Consider the following 16414-nt stretch of genomic DNA (forward strand, 5'->3'; position numbering starts at 1 on the left):
TCTCTGTCCCTGCCCCAGAGTCAGGTTCTGGAGCGACAGAAGAGCCCAGGCTGTTAAATCAGCTGGACCTGAGCTCTAACTCGGCCTGCTGCTTACTGACCCTCGACTTTGGCCAGTTACTTCGCCCCCTCTGAGCCACGGCACCTCACTGGTGGAGCAGGAACGTTTACCCCACAGAGCTGATGAGAGAAGTAAGTGCGAGGCCATGGATGAAGGGCGGGCATCATGCCTGGCACACAGTGGGTGCTCAGTTAACTCCTGCCTCTCCTTCCTTCTTCACGGCTGATCTCACAGACAATTACTTGCAAACCCTGGTTCTTTCCCCATGAACCAGTCCTGCCCCCAACGCACACTGAGGATGCCCTCAGAAGACAAGACGCATGCCAGTTCCCCCTCACCAGCCACTGAGGATTCACTAAGGCTCAATTACAGATTTAGTTCCATATGCTTTTCCATTTGGGAAACCCAGAAAACAATCCTCCCCTTCAAGACCCTACAAACTAGTTAGGGAGATGAGAGTAGACAGAAGATATCAAATCGGATACGTAGTATCTAATGAAACATTATGCTGTATGGCATCAACTCTAAAGATTTAGCAGCTCGTAAGGGAAAGAGATCCAGTAGAAGAGCTAGGATTTGACTACACAGCAGGAGGAGGAGGAAGGATTCCAGGGAAGAGAGAGCAGACGCCATGGTGCAGAGGCAGGAGGGGCATGAAAAGAGGCTTGGGAAGGTGCACCTAAAAGCAAAGGAGGGTGCACACTGTGGAAGGTGGGAAATCAAAACCAGGCTCAAACAGAAGCACAGATCTAATTCCAGTGAGTCAAAATGCATACATGAAAACAAAAGGCCTATATACAAGTAGAGCCAGCATCCTGGAATGAACTGGGGCGGGGCGTGTTTGGGGGGACAGAGAAAGCAACCTGTGGGTGGGGGATCCCGTAGGTGAGGAGGGGCTAGAGGAGCCTGAGGCATGGTCCTCAGGTGCGATACTCATTGTCCCTGCAGGTGACTTCTCACCCATCCCTAGGTGAGACTCCCAGCTCAGGAATGTGCCCCCTCCTCACACTAGGTCTAGTCAGCAAACAGCAGGGGGCTCTTTGTCTTGGATGCCAGGCCAGGATGCAGAAAGGGATGCTGGGGCAGGATGTCAGGCGCCTCTAGAAGGTAATCCAGAACTGACTACAAGGGTAGCTTGTGTTTGGGGTGGGAAGAAAAACAACAGCAACAGAGGGGGAAGCCCTGGGGGTGTCTGGTGGCTTAGTGCCGGGGACAGTCCATCCCTACTCTGCAACGGTCATCCTGGCTGACTTACCACATTCCTGGGGCCGGTCCAGGTGCATTCCACCGCCGTCTGATTGATGGCCTTGGCTTTGAGGCTCGGGGCGGGTGGGCGGACTCCTCTGGTCGTGACATGCTCAAATGCCAGAGGACTGTCCCCCAAGTCAGTCTTGGCCCAGGCAGAAATCTCGTAGGTTGTATGAGCTGTCAGGTTGCCAACTGGGGAAACAGGGACAAAGGGCTGGGGGCGGCAGTCAGGAATACATACCTTTATATGCACACCCTATTTTTTTTAATGTAATCTCTCCATTTAAGTGAGCCCCACATGCTGTAGAATTTTTATTACTTTACAAATTCACTCGGCGTGATTTATTAATGACTACTGCAAGCAACACACTGCATGGGCATGGGAAAATTCCTTTTAAAGCTGCCCATCTGGGGATACAAATTGGTACGACCCTCCTGGAGAGCCATTTGGCCTTGTGAGAGTCTTGAAATCCTTCATAACCTTCAACACAGTTAAATGAGAGGGATCCAAAAATTTGTGCAACCAGGATGCCCGTCACAGTGTTTGTTATGGTAGAAAAAAGTATAATCATCTGACTGCCCAGCAACAAGGCAATAGTTAAATAATGTGCATCCATGAGCTTCACGTGCATTCCGTGAACTATTACGTGGCCACTAAAGGTTGTTTCCAAGAATATATAATGAAACTAGAAAATTCTGTTATTTACATTCAGTGAAAAAGGCAGGATATAAAATTATATATAGTATTATTCAAATTTTATTTAAGAAGATATAAAGAAATCAATGAGGAGGAAAAGTATTAACTTAGGAAATACCCAAAATGTAAAAGTGGTTTCCCTGGGAACTGAAATGATAGGAAATTAAAAATTTGAGTGTACCTTTTTTGTTTTCTAAATTTTCTGTAATAAACATGTGCCCCCTTTCTAATGAGGGGAAACGTTATTAAAAACTAAAAGAGCAGTGAACCAAACGGAGGATTTGCTAAGAGGGCAGCCTTTGGAATCAGAAGGACTTGGGTTCAAGGCCCAACTCTACCCTTTGTACTTGTACAAGCAAGAATGAAGTATTCAAACTCTCTAAGTTCATTTCCTTGTTGGTAAGATGGAGGAAAGTGACAGCACTTATACCAGCTGGCTGTTGCCGGGAACAAAAAAAAGAAAATGCCTGTAAAGTGCTTGGCATGACGCCTGCCGTGGAGCGAGTCCTTCGTGTGTTTCAGGCAAAGGCTGGTAAGACTTTTGTTCCCGACTCTGCCAATTTCTATTGGTGTAATGCTGAGGTGATGAGACCACAGCCTTTGGAATTAGAGAGGTGTGGCTTCCCATCCTGGCTCTGCCACCTTCCGAGGGAATCACTCAGTCCCTGAACCTTGTTTCCTCGTCCATAATATGAGTAGATCCCACCGCACTGTTCTGGAGGTGTTATGTAAAACAGCACACACAGGGTGCCTGGGTAAATGCCTGTATACAGTAAGTGCTCAATGTTAGCTATACTCCTGCACAAGCTCCTTAGGCAGCCTTCGGTTCCCTCCCGCCAAAAAAATATATTGTATATAACAGAACGCCTGTTAGGATTGAAAGTACTTTGCAAACAGACTAGAAGGGAAGAGTAGAAGCTCCCATGTCCTCTTCAACATTCACAAGCAGCCTTGACCAATGAAGGTTTTGTCTTGGACATAAATTAAAATCCTTCCTTTAGTCCATTTTCAGATATGAGGATTTTAATTGAGACTCACTAACTGTACAGATACAAGAGGAACTGGACCCTCTTCCTTCCTTCTCTCCTTCCTTCCTTCGCTCAGTCTGTTGGTCCATTCGTTCAACAAATGTTTACTGAACGCCAATTATGCAGCAGGCCCTGCGCTACCTTGTATCAGCAAAGAAGGAGCAAACCAGGGCAGTAAAAAGAGAGACAGGTAACTAAGCCCAGGAACTCTCTTTTGGGAGGCAAAAAGCATCTGTAGAAGGTTAACCTGGCTTCTTTCCAGTGTTTCCCCCTTTTTAAGCCTCCAACATCCATGAAGAGACAACAGGTTAGAAGGGGATTTGGGGAACCACCCAATGGATCCCTCACCTGGACTCAGGAGTCACTGACAGCATCCTCAATGGACAACACCTGCCCACTCAGAACGGCTGCAGAGAAGACCCCCCACCTGTCCCGGCGCCCCACACAAGCTCTACTGCCAGGAAAGCACCGGTCTAGCCTTCCCCCTTACACACCGACCAGCTCCAGGGCGCTACCTTTGTGTGACAGTATGCTTCCTCGGAAGTTCAACGTTCTCTTCTCCTGTCTGTGGGTGTCGAACGCCCAGAAGAGGTTCACCACATAGCCATTCACCTGCCAAGAAGCAAGAGCCATGTTACACGAACAGTACACACTCACAGAGCTCACCGGACACTAAAGGAGGATCTTTTCTGTTGTTCCTCGGGTATCTTCCTTCTTACAATGGACGGGCTAGTCCTTTGGATTCTTAAACCAGTTCCATTTGTGCTATCATTGAATACTTATACTCCCTCCTACTTCTAAAAACAAATGTGAGACCATTTATAATACAACATATAGATTCAATGACACAAAAAATTTAATAAATAATAAAAGGACAAGAACCAATTTAAAAAAGGCAGAAAGAAGGGAATTCCTTGGAGGTCCACTGGTTAGGACTCTGAGCTCTCACTGCTGAGGGCCCGGGTTCAATCCCTGGTCAGGGAACTAAGATCCTATAAGCCGCATGGCACAGCCAAAAAAAAAAGAAAAGGCAGAAAGGATAAAAACTGAAAAGGTAATTAGATAACAGTAACTAAGGATCTAAGGATCAATCTTAGCTCAGGTGGTCCTTGCAGTCAAGGCCAAGAGGTCAATACAAAGGGGGCTTGCTTAGATCTCTTTTGTCTAATAGGAGCAAACATATCCATGGGTCAGGAAAGACTACCTTTTCCAAGTTCTGACCTCACAGAAGGATTTGATGTAAAGGTCTTTAAAAATATTGGCCAATGCACCAAATTAAAATGTTTTCAAGAGCAAAGACTACAGAGACAAGGTCTACACAAGGCCATTTCTGGCATCAGCTGTCTCTGAAGCCAAGGGCATGACACCAAACTGTAGTTCAGTCAGTGGCACAGGCTGTTGCTCCCACCACAGCTTCACAGACAGGGAGGGATGTGAGGAGAGACAGACAAGAAAGAACCCCATGAAAGGTGTGTGGCAACTTGGGAAACCAAAGGGACACAGATAATCACGGTGAAGTTGGTCAAGCAGATGGACAAAGCGGAGGGGAGGAAGGTGCTAGAAGGGGAGAATATTAGGTGGATCTAAGTGGATGTGCTTCCGAGGTATCCGACTCTCTCCTAAGACTCACTCTTGGGAACCTCTGCATTAGCGCTCAGCACCAGGAAATCCAATAAAGCTGAAAATTACAGGGCATACATATTCTGTTAACACCGACTCTTTATTTGCACTGTAGCTGTGAACCATTTAATTATATGGTAAAAAAAAAAAAAAAAAAAAAAAAAAAAGGCACCAGGCTGAGGCAGAATAATTACATGTGAAGACTCAAGTTGTTCTTCGTGGGGGGAGGAACCAACCTAGGAGCGGTATTTTAGCTTCGCTGGATCAAGTCATTCACTTTTCTTAATCTTCCCGTCCTCTGCCGTATTGGTTCCCATGCAAAGTAAAGCCCCACCCAACCGCTGGTTTGAAATTTCCACGTTACCTTGATGTCAGTGTGCACGGACAGGGTAAAGCTTAGAGAATTTTCACCATAGCTGTCAATGTGGATGTCTGGGGGTGGGATCACTGAGAACAAAAAAGGGATTCAAAAAGAGAAACCAGGTGATGAAAAGGGAAGAAGGCAGGACTTCACAATTTTCAACTTAAGAGACAAAGCAATCTTTCAGTTGGGGAAGAAAGGGCATTTCTTTGGCTGCTTCTACTCTTCCCTTTTACCACTGTTGTCCTGAAGCTGAGGTTGGGTCCATAGTTACCTGGTGAACACATAACTATCTTGGCTCGGTCAGCTATCCTGGCAATTAGGTCGAGCAGAAAAGTTCCATTATGTAAATGTCCCTCATTAACCCAGCTTCAGCCTGGTTCTGAAAGGTACAGGGATCACACTGAGAGCCACCTGTATTGGCACCAACAAATTCCCAGAGGGCTCAAGTCCTTTTTGAAGGTTGACGGCAAGCTAAATCTTAAGTCCTAACTTGTAAATGCGCGTGTGGCAAAATGGAAAGAATCTGGGCTCTGGAGTCTCACAAACTGGGGTTCAAATTCCTGTTGTGACACTTAGCACCGTGTGACCTGGGGCAAGTTACCTGTCCTCGTTAAGCCTGGAGATGCCCTCTGTACTTCTCAGAGGTGGGAAAATTCACTAAAATAATGCATGTCAAGTGCCTGGCACTCAACTACAGTTCCCTTTCTCTCCCGTTCCCACGACAGATTAAAGAGCTGATGTGCCACTGGCATTCTCAAAAAGATCAGAGCTCAAGCTGGGAGCTGAGGGGACGAGGAGAATACCCACACACTCCCTGCTCCGCAGACTGGCTGGCTTCACTAAGTTTAGCTGCCCCTGTCCTGATCTCAACGACACCATATTTTACAGGCGACCAGATAGTGACTCTCCATGACTCAGAGCCTATTTCTCACAGGCTCAGATTAAAGTAAAATCCCCCAAGCACGTTCCAGGCGACACTTCTGGCTTTAACACCCGCCAATCCAAAAACGAAAGCCCCAAGCGCCAAAGCTACAATCAGGAAGACGAGCTGGTCCGTCTCCCATAGAGTGCCAGAGCCTTCGTTTCACTTGCTTCAATTCACTCACTCATCCACTATTTCATCAGCTCCTACCCGACACCACCCTCAAGGCACGTGTGCAAGGCAAGGAGCCCCGCCCGGCAAGCAGGTGGTACAGTGGTTCAGGGCACAGGCTCTGGACTCAGGAGATCAGGTTCCAATCCCAGCTCTGTCACTTGACTGACTGCGTGCAAGTGACATAACCTTTCCAGTCCCTTATCTGTTCTTATAGTTGTTCTGAGGGTTCAAAGAGATGAGCTGGGGTATGCAGAGCAGGTCCATGGCAAGTCGTAAGCCATGACTCTGATCAGCTCAAGTGCTAGAAACTACCACCTAAGCATTGTCGGTTGGTGCCCCTGGGGCAGTAACAAGTGTCAGCATGGCACTCTCTTAAAAACACCACAAATAAACATGGACAAGATCATCTTTATCTTGGCTGGGAAGGAAGGACTCCTTCTATTTTGGATACTGTGCCTGAGAACAAGGGCATGAAGGCCTCTGGAAATCCCTTTGTATGTTTTTATTGTAACAAATGCTCAGTTCTAGAAGGAAGAATACCTTCAACAGTCACCCCAAAAGACTTCGTGTGTAAAGCACTATGGAGACGCCCACAAAAGTGCGTGTGTGGGGGAAAGGGAGGCTGTGTGAAGTTTTCTGATCTCTGCTTCTTCATCTTCCAGTCACACTGAAAGTTATTTCCGAAGGGTTATTCTATCTTCTCTAAATCTGCAGACGCTGGAATCACTTACCTTTTCCTTTTATGGTGGTAATGGATTTAGAATCGCTCCAGTTTCCTATTCCACGACTGGTCACTGCAGCCACCTTTCAAATCAGAGCACGAATTAGTATGAAATAAAGGCAACATAGCACACAGTAAGAATCCCGACTGAGCGAAAGTGGTGAGGCTTTGGCTATAAGGGTGGAAGAAATTATACACAGAGGGATTCAGGAGAGTCAGAGGCCCCAGCCACTGAAATAAGACAGGGAAAGAGACAACGGGAGGGAACCTGGGTAAAGGGAATTGTGATAGCACTGAAATTATGAGGGAGTCTGTGTATACACTTAATGGTCTCAAAATATGTTTTGCACAAAATCTCTTTTCTACTGAAGATGTTGATAATATATTTCATAAGAACCCCACAATATCATTTTCTAAATGCTACTTATCATAGCTCTGCATCTCCCTGAAGCTAAAAATAAGCAGAAAAGAGGTGGGTGCAAAAGTAATTGGAGCTGGAACATTAGCAGAATATCTGGGTTAAAAGCAGGTAAAGCTGCATTACCATCAATTGTTGGTTATCTGAGCAAAGTCTGATTTCAAGTTCTCTGTGGCCTTGGTTTACGGGACTGAAAGAAATGACAGGCTTCCAGAGCAACAGGTTGGGTACTGAGCACACCACGAGTAAGCATCTCATAAAGGTAGGCACGGAGTTCTCATGAAAGGCCAACCATCTCCCCATGCTCCAAGACCACCTGGACGCCTAAAACGCGTGCGAACACTCACTCTGACAGTGTACTGAGCGTTGACCAGTAGGTCCCTTATTTCTGTCAAGTTGCTAAGAGCTCTCTGGGAGGCCCACATCTTGGAACCACTCCTGCTGTACTCGACCTGAAGTGAGGAGAAAAAGAATACTATGGACAGGTAACCAAAGGTCTGGGCATCCTGACATCTTGCAAGGAGGCAGGCGGAGAGAAGGGAAGGCGAGATGCCAAACGCTCCAGAGGATGGATGATTATTTACAAGGCGACAGCAAACCACGCCCTTGTCACACAGAGCATGCCTCTGCTCTACCAGCCCCGGCAGTCTCCCGCGCTCACCCGCGCACAGCCCGCTGCCACAGGGACTTACGATGTACTCCCGAATGAGGCCGTGGCTGTGGGCGGGAGGGGCCCAGCGGCCCACGATCACTCCTTCCACTTCCCTGTGGAGCGACAGCTGGAGGCTCTGAGGGGCGTCTGGCACTGGAAGAGAGGCAATTCAGGGTTAAAATCCATCTGCATACTCATCAACTGGAGGAACTTCCCTGAGCTTAAAAACTCGGACGAGAAAGAATCCAGAGCTGGCAGTGGGACCTATCCACTAGAAAGCGCTGTTAGCTGACAGAACACCTTTCCCCTCTTCCAGAATGCAAGACCTGCTTGCATTCATCACACATCTAATGACTGCACATGTCGGACCACGGCTCAGCGAGTCTGACGCAGGCCGGGGGCTCACAAGGGCTGCAGGACAGAATCACTTGGGCGGGCTAAGTCACCACTGGCCCTGGGCTTTGATGCTGAGATCTTAATTGTCAAGGACGGCGTCTGCTGTCCTGAACTCTCGTACAACCAGAGAGCCACTGGCGTGGCTACAAAGAAATAAAACTTACTTTCTCTCTTTTTTTTTTGGCCACGCCGCGCAGCATGCAGGATCTTAGTTCCCCAACCAGAGAGCAAACCCATGATCTCTGCAGTGGCAGCCCGGGGTCTTAACCACCAGACCGCCAGGGAAGTCCCAAGACTTACTTTCTAATAGCACGGAACCTCTAAATTCAAATGAAGAGACCCCCTTCAAAGTAGGCTCCTTAATAACTTCAGTGCTGGCATTTCTAAGACCTTTCAGGATCTTCCCTTTTGCGACTGCCTTCAGGGCCCAATTAGAAACCACACAGAAACCAGCTACAGTGCTTTCCAGTCAAACTTCATTTTGACCGCACAGTAGTTATTCATGTTGATAATCCGCTGAAGATGAATATTAAGGGTTGAACTGTATCACCTCCAACCCCAAATTCAGGTGTTGAAGTCTTAACCCCCAGTACCTCAGAATGTGTATTTGGAAATAAGGTCTTAAAAAAAGTCATTAAGTTAAAATGAGGTCATTGACCCTAACCCAATATGACTGGTGTCCCTATAAGAAGAGGAAATTAGGACACAGACACACACAGAGGGCAGACCACGTGAAGACGGCCGTCTGCACGCCAAGGAGGCCTCAGAATGAAACCAACCCTTGACCTTGGACTCCCAGCCTCCAGAACTGGAAGAAAATAAATGCCTGTGGTTTAAGCCACCCAATCTGGGGTACTTCGTTATGGCAGCAAGTGAATACAGTGAATGTTCATCAACAAGCCATGGCCTGCAAGCCCTTGGAGGGCAGGAACTGTGTCTTATTCATCTGATTCTCCAGTGTCTAACCTAATTCCTGAGCAGTAGTAGGGACTCAGCTACCACCTGTGGAAAGAAGATCAACGAATGGGATATTTCAAAAATGGTTCCACTTAGAGTTTAGCTAAGCTAGCCCATGGTATTGCTGCCTCAGCATCCATTTTGTTTAGACAAATAGGCTAAGGGGGCCTTAAATTGACATGAGCCCCCAGGCAAGCCCTGGATCACAGCCCAAAGAGTCACAAGCAAATGCAAATCCCTAACATGACTTCCCCAAGGGCCCTTGTGATTAAGTCTCTCCACCTCCCAGGACCTTCCCCCTTGTGCTCCTTAGGTAAGACTCCCAAGAAGTTTACCAAAACCCCCCTTTTTTGGTGTGAACTGGCCAATCCAGCCCTAGCCCAGGAACTCCACAGCACTCCACCCACAAATCCTAAAAAAGGCGTGTGCCCCAGGTCCTGCTGCCTGCACCCTGCCTTGACCTCCTGCGTGGCCCCTTGAGGTATGCGTATACCGCCTTCAGAACCTGGGAGTAATAAACTTCTCTATTTCACTTCCCCTGGTGGGCTTTTGCTGACTCTCTGACACTCTCTCTGCTCTACTGAACAAATGTTATTCTAACAAAGTCATAACTCATAGATTCTTTTTTGTTTGTTTTGTTTAGCACTTCCTTAATTTCTTTTTTTTTTTGAATTGAAGTATAATTTACCATGTTGTTTTAGTTTCAGGTGTACAGCAAAGTGATTCAGCTTTTATATTTATATATATATTCTTTTTCAGATTCTTTTCCACTGTATATTGAGCATAGTTCCCTGTACCATACAGTAGGTCCTTGTTGTTTATCTATTTTATATCTAGTAGTGTGTATCTGTTAATCCCAACCTCCTAATGTATCCCTCCCCCTCAATTTCCCTTTGGTAACTATATGTTTGTTTTCTATGTCTGTGAGTCTATTTCTGTTTTGTAAATAAGTTTGTTTGTATCACTTTTCTAGATTCCACATATAAGTGATATCATGTGATATTTGTCTTTCTCTTTCTGACTTACTTCACTTAGTAAGCACTTCCTTACACTCTGGCACTACCAGATGCTCCAGGCTTATCTTGTAGATCTCCTGCCCCAGGCCTGGATTTGACCATTTCTTCAAGGAGCCCTGTGTCCTTTTATTGAAGAAGGCATTAGAAACCTAAATCTGAATGATAGGTATGCTCAAGGCTATTAAAGTTTTTCTGGGCCTTCTCAGCTGACAAAGCAAGGAAAAGTATGTGTGTGTACTAACCTGTGCACATACACATATCTATACATATTTAACGTGTAACCATTTACATGCACATTAAGATAAACATGAGTTCATATTAACATCTCCAAATGTAAACATGGTTCTGATGGCAACTGCAAATGAAAAGTTCACAAAACCTGGGGAGCAAAGATCACGGGAATAAGCACAGTCACCCAATGTCAACTACTGTGAAGGGGGAAGAACTAGGGAACTCTCTATGACCCAAGGGTTTTGGTAAATTTCCTTAAAATGAACCCACAATACTTCTGACAAGTCTCATACGTTAACAGTGATGATCTCCTAAGTACCAAATACTGGGAAATACCTAGAGACGGAAGGTAGAGGTAGAAAGAGGGCAATGGTGGGCAGAAAAACATTATGTGTGGTGATCATTTTGTAATTATAGAAATATCAAATCACTATGTCATACACCTGCAACTAACACGGTGTTGTAGGTCAATTATACTTCAATTAAAAGAAATCGTGTTAAGACATCGAAAACAAACGTATGATTACCAGAGAGAAACGGGGGAGAGGGATAAGTTAGGAATTTGGGATTAACAGATACACACTACAATATATAAAATAAATAAACAACAAGGACCTACTGCACAGCACAGGGAACTATATTCAATATCTTGTAATAACCTATAATGGAAAAGAATCTGAAAAAGAATACATATATATGTGTATAACTGGATCACTTTGCTGTACACCTAAAACAATGTAAATCAACTATACTTCAATAAAAAGAATTGTATTGAAAAAAAAAAAAAAAAAAACGTGACATAATAAGAACAACTCAGCCAGGACCATAAAACTTAGCCACGTAGGAAGCACAAGTACTTTTATTCCCACTCTCCTGAGCATCCTGGGAAACTCTCTGAAAATCCCACATAAGGTCCTGTCCCTGCCATAAAAATAAGCTATAGCACTTACATCCTTCTGGAGTCCTCAGGGTCACAAAGTCATTGGTGCTGTGCACCTTGCTCAGACACTGGACCTGGACTTTGACCTGATACGTGGTGTCTGGCTTCAAGACTTTCAATATTGTGTTCGTTTTATTGCTGTGGGTTTCCAGAGTCTTCCATATGCTCTCTCCAACCACCCTGGCCAAGAGAACGAAGATAGCATCACATCAAAGCAGCATGGGGTGGCTGAGATGTCTGAATCCGTCAAAAAAGAGCTGCTCTGTGCACACACAGAGTTTATGGAACATCCAGTGGCAATAAAAACATCATTTTCTCCCACGGCAAAGATGGGACCCACCTGTAGTAGACGTTATACACACAAGAAGCAGAGGGCATTTTCTTGGGCCGCATCCAGGTCAAAGTTACATCCCCAGAGAAGTCAGCTGTCCACTGAAGATTCTGTATTTTGTATACATTTAATTCCTCTAGAGAGAGTAAGGGGAAAAAAGAGAAATTGATATCTTATAAATCTTGGATTTCAAAGGACCCAAGAGGTTCCTTGGTTTCAGGCAGACCTACTGTGATGTGGTCAGGCCACCACCATTATCTTAAGACACCCCAGAAGAAAGAGAGTTCAGACCTTCCTATATAACCTTTCCCAAGGTCTCCTAAATTTCCAAGCATGGCATTTCTCCTTGCATTTCACCTCTTGTCTGCACTGATTTAAGCCTGATTCTCAACAGGGAACGCTACAAATCCAAAGACAATGTCATGGCAGGATCCATTACTGCTATAGATTGAAACGTTTGTGTCCCCCAAAATCCATATGCTGAAACCTCATCCCCCATGTGATGGTATTAGGGGGTGGGGCCCTTGGGAGATGATTAGGTCATAAGGATGGAGTCCTTGAAAATGAGATTAGTGTCCTTGTAAAAGAGGCCCGAGAGAGCTCCCTCACACCTTCCACCGTGGGAGGACACAGAAAAGACAGGCTGTCTATGGACCAGGAAGTGGGCCCTCACCAGACACTGAATCTGCTTCAATCTCGGACTTTCCAGCCTCCAGAACTGTGAGAAATGAGTTTCTGTTGCTTCTAAGCCACTCAGTCTGTGGTACTGTTATAGCAGCCCCCAAATGACTGCTAAATGCATTCCAGACAGAAGGATGGCGTTCACCCCACCACAAAGCCTGACGCTCTGTGGGAGCAACGACGGCTCAACACGAGGGACGTCCTTCCAAAGCCGATCTAATATACTCCAATGTGAAATAAAAACTAAAAGAAACTCCTATGAAAGATCAAGTTAAATTGTTTTATTTGCATAATAGAACGCACTACTGTAATTAAGCAAATCATAATTCTAAAACACTACCTAATTTTTCATATCATTATTTAAACTAAAAAAAAAAACCCATTGTAAGATGTAACTATTATATATAGGATGAATAAACAACAAGGTCCTACTGTATAGCACAGGGAACTATATTCAATATCTTGTGATAAAGCATAATGGAAAAGAATATTTAAAAAATAAATAAATAAAAGGATCCAAGTACCAATACAAGGACTAAAGCAAAAGAAAACAGAACAAAAAAAACCAAAAAAAACCAAAAACACCCAATCTAAGACCAACATTTCCCTGAGAGGGGCGAGGTGAGCCGAGGCTGCATCAGAGGCGGAACTGGGCCTCGCCTCACCTGCAGCTCCAACAGTGAGCAAGAACCTTTGCATTTTCAGACTGAGGAAGAGCTCGAGAGGCTTCGACCTCAGGGCCTACCCAGCAGGGCCGAGGGTGAGCCCGGGGTCCTGGGGGGCCACACTCACCGCTGCAGGCGTGCTCGTCGCTCTCGTCCGAGCAGTCCAGGAAGCCGTCGCAGCGCTCAGAGAGCAAGATGCAGGCCTCGCCGTCCTCGCACCGGAACTCCTGGCCCGTGCAGGTCAGGGTGCTGCGCGTGGCTGCAACACACGAGGGGCCACGGTCACCAGAGCTTTCTCGTGTTCGGGAAAAGGGAACTCATCAGCTTCTGCTTCAAAAGACCCTCGGGGATGGGGGTGGCGGGGACCCCACGCTGGCTCGCTAATCCCTCTTCATCTGACATTGACCAGGGGAATGTGCCTTCAGGAAGGGCCAGAGCTTTGGCGTCAAACAAACCAGGGTCTACATCCTGCTCTGTATGAGCCTGAGCTAACTGTTTAATTCAGGCGCACCTCGTTTTATTGTGCTCAGCTTTATCATACTCTGCAGATAATTGCGTTTTTTAACACATTGAGGGTTTGTGGCAGAGCAAGTGCCATTTTTCTAACTGTATTTGCTCACTTCGTGTCTCTGTGTCACATTTTGGTAATTCTCACACTATTCCAAACTCTTTCATTATTACTGTATTTATTATGTTGCTCTGTGATGAGTGATCTTTGATGTTACAAAAGTGTGGCAGAAAGATTACAAGTCATTGAAGGCGCAGGTGATGGTTAGCATTTTTGAGCAATAAACTATTTTAAAATGAAGGCATGTACATTATTTTTTTTTTCAAAGAAGTCCTGAGCCTTTCATTTATTTATTTATTTGTTTTGACTATATATATTTTTATTGAAGTATTGATTTACAATGTTTGAGGTGTACAGCAAAGTGATTCAGTTTTGTTTTTTTTTTTAAACAATGACTTTTTGCTATTTATTTATTTATTGATGGCTGTGTTGGGTCTTCGTTTCTGTGCGAGGGCTTTCTCTAGTTGTGGCAAGTGGGGGCCACTCTTCATCGCGGTGCGCGGGCCTCTCACTATCGCGGCCTCTCTTGTTGCGGAGCACAGGCTCCAGACGCGCAGGCTCAGTAATTGTGGCTCACGGGCCCAGTCGCTCCACGGCATGTGGGATCTTCCCAGACCAGGGCTCGAACCCGTGTCCCCTGCATTGGCAGGCAGACTCTCAACCACTGCGCCACCAGGGAAGCCCTACATTATTTTTTAAACATATGCTATTGCACGCTTAACAGACTACAGTATAGTGTAAACATAACTTTCATATGCACCAGAAACCAAAAAGTTCGTGTGACTCGCTTTATTGCAGTGGTCTGGAACGGAACCTGCAAAATCTCCGAGGTCTGCCTGTAGTGCCCAAGTTCAGTTCCCCGGTATAAAACTGGGGTGACAACTCCATCCCTATTGTGTCTACAAGGACCCAGTGAGATCAAGCACCTGGAATACGCCTGACTGAGAGCAGGCATCCACAAGGTGCAGCTCTTCCTCTACGGTACTTATTCCCAATCATCTGCTCCTATTGTTAATCTGCAGTCCAGAATGACCCTCTGATTTCTGGTTTGAGTGAGACTAATAATAATGAGATGAATCACAATAGTAAGAGGCATGTCTATTGTATGTAGTCTTTTTAATTGTTTAGCTTTTCAAAGTATTTCCACAGACAATGAAATAACGCAAATAAAGAGCACGGATGAGTTAAGGGTTACGCAACTCATTGGCTAGAAACCATAATTTGATGTTCTCTCCAGTTTGGAAAGTAGATTTAAACTGCATGAGAGGCTCTAAAAAGGAAGCAATGACAATGTAACTGCAAATGATCCTAAAAAGAAGAAAGATGAGAATGGCTACAGAAACCGAATCTGCCACCCCAGGTAGGTCTGCACCGGGTCCTGGCTCAGGTACCTTGGGCCTTCATTATAGAGACTCACACGTGCCTGTTCAACCCTGGACAGGGAGAGTTATATCAGAACCCAACCCCACCAGTAAAGAGGGTCTAAAATTACTCTTGCTCCTCCACATCAAAGATGTTCATGTTCAAATTCCTGGAACATGTTAAAGTCACCTTATAAGGCAAAAGGGACTCTGCAGATGTGATTGAGATAAAGACCTTGACATAGGACTTAAGCCTGGGTTACCCGGGCAGGTCCATCCAATCACACAGGCCCTTAAAAGCAGAGACCCTGGGGCTTCCCTGGTGGCACAGTGGTTGAGAATCTGCCTGCCAATGCAGGGGACACGGGTTCGAGCCCTGGTCTGGGAAGATCCCACGTGCCGCGGAGCGACTGGGCCCGTGAGCCACAATTACTGAGCCTGCGCGTCTGGAGCCTGTGCTCCGCGACAAGAGAGGCCACGATAGTGAGAGGCCTGCGCACCGCGATGAAGAGTGGCTCCCGCTTGCCACAACTAGAGAAAGCCCTCGCACAGAAACGAAGACCCAACACAGCCAAAACTAAATAAATTAATTAAAAAAAAAAAAAAAAAGCAGAGACCCTTTCCCAGCTGTGGTCAAAGAGGAAGATGTGAAGACCAAAGAAGGATCAGAGAGAGGGAATGTTGCTGGCTTTGAAAATGGAGGAAGGAGGCCTCTAGAAGCTGAGAAAAGCAAGGAAACGGATTCTTCCCTGGAGCCTTCAGAGGACCCAGCCATGCCTTCATCTTGGTTTCAGCCAGTGAGATGTCTATCAGATTTCTGACCTACAGAACTGTAAGATAATAAATGTGTGTTATTTTAGGGCATTAAGTTTGTGGTAATTTATTACAGTGGCCATAGGAAACTAATACACACTTGAAACATTGTAATTTGCCCAGATCTTACATTGGGGATTCTACCTTGGTTTCCTGAGTTCAAACTGCAATTTTTCCACTGGGACTCAGAATCAGACTCCTCCCAGCTTGTGCTCCCCACCCCATGGAAATATACACACAATGTTCCATACAACGACTCTATCCATACTAGAAGAAATCCAAACAGACCACTAAACCATGGTGGTTATCCGACAGTAGAGAATCTACAACAGTGATTCTTAATAGTCTTCTGCGGAACGTTTAAAACATACAGATTCCTAGGACCTGCCCAAAGCTATTGAGGCAGAAACACGACACTGGGCATGTGTCGTATTTACAAGCTCCACAGTGATTCATCAGAATTGGCCAGCACTGAGGACTTCTGTTCTAGAACAAGGTGATCCTGTTTTCTATCTGAAGCACTGCATCCACTTCTGAAAACCACACTTTGA

At 45.7% G+C, this 16414-nt stretch overlaps 1 protein-coding gene across 1 annotated transcript in view; it reads right to left on the reverse strand.

The window, feature by feature from the left end:
- Positions 1 to 16414, reverse strand: part of SORL1 (sortilin related receptor 1) — a 143478-nt gene that overhangs the window by 13722 nt on the left and 113342 nt on the right. The window contains exons 33-41 of the mRNA XM_068556037.1: positions 13249 to 13380; positions 11785 to 11911; positions 11455 to 11624; positions 7945 to 8057; positions 7600 to 7704; positions 6845 to 6917; positions 5018 to 5100; positions 3549 to 3645; positions 1316 to 1500 (exon numbers count right to left, since the gene is read on the reverse strand). Coding sequence (XP_068412138.1) covers positions 1316 to 1500; positions 3549 to 3645; positions 5018 to 5100; positions 6845 to 6917; positions 7600 to 7704; positions 7945 to 8057; positions 11455 to 11624; positions 11785 to 11911; positions 13249 to 13380 — 1085 coding nt within the window. The remainder of the gene's footprint in view (positions 1 to 1315; positions 1501 to 3548; positions 3646 to 5017; positions 5101 to 6844; positions 6918 to 7599; positions 7705 to 7944; positions 8058 to 11454; positions 11625 to 11784; positions 11912 to 13248; positions 13381 to 16414) is intronic.

The sequence above is a fragment of the Eschrichtius robustus genome, chromosome 11, assembly GCF_028021215.1.
Source record: "Eschrichtius robustus isolate mEscRob2 chromosome 11, mEscRob2.pri, whole genome shotgun sequence".
NCBI lineage: Eukaryota > Metazoa > Chordata > Mammalia > Artiodactyla > Eschrichtiidae > Eschrichtius > Eschrichtius robustus.